This window comes from Rosa rugosa, chromosome 3, assembly GCF_958449725.1.
Source record: "Rosa rugosa chromosome 3, drRosRugo1.1, whole genome shotgun sequence".
Taxonomy (NCBI): domain Eukaryota; kingdom Viridiplantae; phylum Streptophyta; class Magnoliopsida; order Rosales; family Rosaceae; genus Rosa; species Rosa rugosa.
The window spans coordinates 24,205,985-24,211,839 of record NC_084822.1 but is presented as its reverse complement, the minus strand read 5'-3'; the positions used below and the strand labels follow the sequence as shown (position 1 = coordinate 24,211,839).

The following is a 5,855-nucleotide window of genomic DNA, read 5'->3' as shown; positions in this document are numbered from 1 at the left end:
TATCTATCATGCAAATTTAATCAAACACTCACACAAAAGCAACAATGAATCGCAATATAAGAATCTGAAAATTGTCAATTAATCATAAAAATTCCAGAAATAATACTTTGTTCAAACAAATATGTCAACTAGTTCATAACCAACGAAATTCAAAGCAAAGGTTACAAAGGAGAATCGGATTACACCGTGGATGAAGATGAGATGGATGATTCACGTTGTGGTTTCTTTGAAACTCGAAAGCAAGCTTCAAGGATGGATATGGATGGTGATGCTCACGGCTTCTCTTCTTCTTCTTTGGCCTTGCTTGAACTCGTGGAGATGACTAGAGGATGGAGAGGGGACTTCAAAAGCTCACGGCAAAGAGAAGTATTTTCTGATTTTTCTAAAGTCTAAACGGGAGGGGAACCCTTGACGTTGAGAAAGGGGGAGTATATATAGGAGCCCGGCCAACTTGGTCTCCAAGCCGTGAATTTCTGATTTATTTTCCAAGGAATTAAATTAATCATTCCACATGCCTTCCACCAATGAGAATTTGCCAAGTAAGCCCTAGTGTGTCATCCAACCAATCATAAAACTCCAAGATACCCTAATATATTCTTGCCGAAATTCCTTGAATATTTTCTGATTTTCTTCTTGATATTTCGGCCAAAACATGCTTAGCGTCACAAACCCTAATCCCTTGGGCCTTGATGGGCCATGATCCATTTTGCCGAAAATCCATAGAGTTCTTGGGCCTCGTTGCTTCATCTTCAAGCCTTCTCATCTTCCAACGCAAAACACATTGTTTTTTGATGCGGCTAAAATAGCCTCACAATTTAACCCTGCAAAATGTAGTTGTCAGTATAGGATAAGCAGGGATCGTTCAATCCGGGGATTGTAGGGTACACCTACACAAAAAGGTCAATTAACAAATAAAAGAATAAAATGGGGGTTTTGAAAGTTGGTTCCTAATCTACTTAAAATAAAAACAAAACAAATAAAACTATATTCAATGATCGACTTCCCTAACCTAGACCAATACCACTCGGAAATTACTAAGTGTAAAAACAGAAAATTCATTTCAACATGCTACAAAAATGTGCCCATCTTAAACGCTTAGATAAGAGCCCAAATGAAAAGCCTCAGCGGATCAATCCATTTATCCGATTCGTTCTAATGTAGGTTTGGATCAGAAAAGTCCTTACCAAGCCTAATACTACTAATTTTCGAAAACACTCAGCGTAATTCTCTTAACTAGTAGTATTATCTAACCCTCGAATCAACGTACTCATACGTGCAAATTAACCATTACACATAGAATTTAACACGTAATTTCCAGAATCGTCTAACCATTGAACATGATTTTTACCACTTTTTAGAACTAATTGCTACTTGTTTAACTCAGCGCCTTAACAAATAACAATTACCCTTGGCAAATTAAGCAAACACACAAGAACTCTCACCATTATTCTAGCATGCAAACTTATGAACCTAACTCTGAAAATTACCTAAACACATAAAAGGGCACAAGATTGTAAAATGCATCATAAAAGAATTCTCGAAAATTAACTCAATAATAAACTGAAAATCTCAAAAATATTAATAAAAATATTCTGAAAATTTCATGTCTCCAATTACACAACTCGCAAATCCAAACACACAAAACCGAAACAAAAATTGTAAGTAGAGTCATAGTTACACTTTGAAGCTTTCCTCAGCGGCTTAGCAACAAGGTGATGAACTCGTCTCTGCTATGGTGGTGGAGCGTCCTTGACTCAGCGCCTAAGAACTTCGTAGATTGATGGATGGATGGTGGTCACGGTCTTGTAGGTGATGGAAGTTTAAGGAGTGAATTGGGCAGAGTCTTGGAATAGTTTTTGGCCAGGAAGTGATGGAAATTCTGTTCTGGACGTTGCCTATTTATAGGGGAGCATTGGTTGGCTTTTGTCGATCATACCCTTCATCATTGGACGGATGGGATTGCATCATAATTCCTTTAATTTTCCAACTGAAAACGTCTCCTTTATGGCCTTAACTCCTCTCATAATGGGGTCTTTTAACAGCTGAAACGTCTTTCTCCTTTATTCCCGAACTAAAAACGTCTTTCTCCTTTATTTATTTTCCAGCTGAAACGTCTTTCTCCTTTATTTCCCTTCTTCATTGCTTGGTCAAACGTCTTAAATTTCCTACAAAAAGGTGGAGAATATCAGATTTTTTTAAGAGAAAATAAAGGGAATTAATGTAAAGACCGCAAAAACGTCGACGGTAAGGAATCCTGATCCCGTTAGGATTTTTTTTTCATAAATTTCGCATTTTGCGCCTATTTTACGCCAAACACTGTACAAGACTCTTAAACTGACTCGATAACTCAAAACACGAAACTTAAGGGAGAAACAAGTCTAAAATGGGGCATATACTCAATAATATCGTCGCACTTTATGCTCCTATCAAATACCCCACACTTAACTTTTGCTAGTCCCTTAGCAAAACAGAAATACAAAACAAAACAAAGACTCGACAAAAAGCAAGTAAATGACTCTACTACCCCTAACTGTTGTCTCAGAGACTCCAAACTCATGGCTTTCACGTTAAACACTTAATCAAAATCGCATAGATAATTCCATGGTTAATAAACATGTAACGCTCATATGACTAAGTAAGATGTGGAGAACTTAAGTTATACAGTGAATGATAGCATGTTTCGAACAAGTCCAATCCAAACTCACAAGGCATACTCTCGATTTTTCTCTCAGAAATGGCTATGCTTAAAAGCTTCACACTCAAGTATATGCAAGAGAACAAATTGTAAGGCAACAAACAGCTTGCATATTTCATCAATAAACGCATTTTGTGAATAATTATTAAAGACCTCAAGAAATGACTAAGTGCACAAATGGACCTAAACCATAAGCTCGACTGCGTACCTGACTCCACTAACCAAAGACTGCCCATCTCAAGGATCAAGTCAGCACTTAAAATAGGTTGTAATGGGGCTAAGCTAGGGTTTTCGAAATGAAGATTAAGGATACAAAAATCCTAAGGACCTAGCAGAGCATATATGGACCACTTTATGTCATCATTTTTGTAGACCAAATATCATTGTTTTGGGCCAAACCTTCACTCTAACCAACATGGAAACGGACAAAGGCCTAATTTTCAACTTTGAGCCTTCTACAAATATGAAAGTCCAAAACCACACTTCAACAATTTCCCAAGAGTTTTCTTTTCAATTTTTCTTCTCTTTTGCCACTTTTCTTTCTTTCTTTCTTTTTCATTTTCATTTTCTTTCAATTTTTTTTTTATGGAAAATTTTTTTTTTCTCTTCTTTTTTTTTTCTTGGATTTTCCCCACCCCACACTTGTCTTTCATCGTCACCCCTACACATTATGTCATGCTCTACTAAGTCCCTAGGACAAGGGTAGAGATATCCTGTACTAAGCTCATGGTAGGGTAGTGAGGGTGATGAAACAAAGGTTTTAAACGTAGGCTCAAAGGGGTTCACTCTAAGGAGTCCCACGACGGGCACAATTGGGGACACATGCTTGTTTGGCTATGGTGGTTACCCTAATGCCTTCTATCCTATCCAGGATCAGTGCATATTATGGCATACAAGTTTTGACAGTCACAACAGCCGAGTTCTAGTACTCTCTAGTCCATTAAAATCTATGGCACATGATCATTGGATTTTCAAAGAATGATGAGGTTTTGCAAATACAGCCACGAAATTCTAGAATTATCAATTAAGCACTCGAAAAGAAAGTATTTTAGCTCAAAAGCTCACTTAGGGTCAAATGAATCAGACTTAATCCTAGCATGCTTAATGAACCAAGTTACAATCCTATCTCAAATCTTCATACAAGTATCACAACGTCGATTAACCACAGAATTCAATTAAGTCCTATTTCGATTGTGAAAACCTTCAGCCATGAATTCAGAGACATGTTCATCCTAGACGTTAGGAGCATCCTAAGACTCAAACAAACAAAAAGACTATAAAACCAACAAAATAAATTTTTTTTTTTTTTTTTTTTTTTTTTTAAACTGAAAAAAATTCTGAAAATAAAGGTGTAAACCCACCCCATACTTAGAATCTACATTGTCCTCAATGGGAAGGGTAAAATAAACAAACAAACAAACAAAGACACAAGTACAATTCAACCTAAGCAAGTGAAGGGATAGAAATGTCAAACTCTCGTTGATGGCTCCTCCACAGCTTCTGTTGAAATGGGTTGCCTCCCATGCAGCGCTTAATATTTATAGTCCTTCAGCCGGGACTCTTCTCCTTGTTCACACGTCATGGGGTGCCTCCTGGAGGGGTATCTCTTCCAATGTGTGCCCCACGAAGGACTCATAGTAGGGCTTGAGACGATGCCCATTTACCTTGAACTCCTTCCCCTACTTCTCACTCTTGATCTCTACAGCACCATGAGCAAACACATTTGTAACTATAAATGGGCCAACCCAACGAGAACGAAGTTTACCAGGGAATAGCTTAAGTCTGGAATGGAATAACAGAACTTTCTGGCCCACTTGGAAGCTTTTTCCGCGGATCATTTTGTCATGGTAGGCCTTTGTCTTCTCCTTGTAGATCCATGAAGCATCGTAGGCCTCATTCCTTATCTCCTCAAGCTCATTTAGCTGTAGCTTCCTATGTAGGCCCGCTTCATCATAATCCATGTTGAACTTTTGGACAGCCCACCAAGCCTTGTGCTCTAGCTCCACTGGAAGGTGGCATGCCTTTCCGTAGGCCAACCTAAAGGGAGACATCCCAATAGGCGTCTTGTAGGCTGTTCTGTAGGCCCACAATGCATCATCTAATCTCTGGCTCCAATCCTTCCTTGTTGGGCCCACTGTCTTTTCGAGTATCCTCTTGATCTCCCTGTTGGACACCTCTGCTTGGCCACTGGTCTGAGGGTGGTAGGGCGTGGACACCTTATGGGTTACCCCATACTTCTTCAGCAAAGCCTCGATTGTCCGGTTGCAAAAATGAGAACCTCCATCACTGATCAGCACACGTGGCACACCAAACCTGGAAAATATGTTAGTTTTCAAGAAACCTGCAACCACTTTTGAATCGTTAGTCCTGGTGGCTTTTGCTTCCACCCACTTTGATACATAGTCCACAGCCAATAGTATATATAAACAGCCATTAGACGAAGGAAATGGGCCCATAAAGTCAATGCCCCAAACATCGAAAATTTCTACAGTTATTATTGGGCTCATGGGCATTTGATCTTTTGGGCCAAGATTACCAGTCCGTTGGCATCTATCACAAGAAATACAAAACAAGTTTGCATCCTTGAAGATAGTGGGCCAATAAAATCCACAGTCTAAGACCTTCAAGGCCGTTCTACGAGGCCCAAAGTGGCGTCCACAAGCCTCACTATGGCAAAATGACAGAATTGACCTATGCTCAGACTTTGGGACACATCTCCTAATGACTTGGTCACTACAATGTTTCCATAAATAGGGCTCATCCCAAATAAAGTGCCTAGCCATTTTCTTCAATTTATCCTTACTAGCTTTGGAAAGTGTGTCAGGAAATGTCCTAGTGACTAAATAGTTAACTATATCCGCATACCAGGGCACACTAACCTCTATCCCAAAGAGCTGCTCATCTGGGAAAGTTTCCTGTAGGGGCTGGATGTCCTCCTCATGTACTATCCTGCTCAAATGGTCCGCCACCACATTCTCGCTTCCCTTCTTGTCCTTGATCTCTAGGTCAAACTCCTGCAGCAGCAAGATCCATCTAATCAATCTGGGCTTGGCCTCCTTCTTGATCATCAGATATCTCAAGGCTGCATGGTCAGAGTAAACAATTACTTTAGAGTGTAATAAATAAGAACGAAACTTATCTAAAGCAAAGACTACAGCCA

The 5,855-nt window shown here is 39.4% G+C and overlaps 1 protein-coding gene across 1 annotated transcript; it reads right to left on the bottom strand.

Annotated features, from left to right (window-relative positions):
• Window positions 1-4,386: 4,386 nt before the first annotated feature.
• LOC133740465 (uncharacterized) lies at window positions 4,387-5,341 on the bottom strand (the record flags this gene model as incomplete). Its single annotated transcript, XM_062168420.1, has 1 exon — window positions 4,387-5,341. A coding segment is annotated over exon 1 (822 nt), but the record flags the coding sequence as incomplete, so codon positions are not given.
• Window positions 5,342-5,855: the final 514 nt, after the last annotated feature.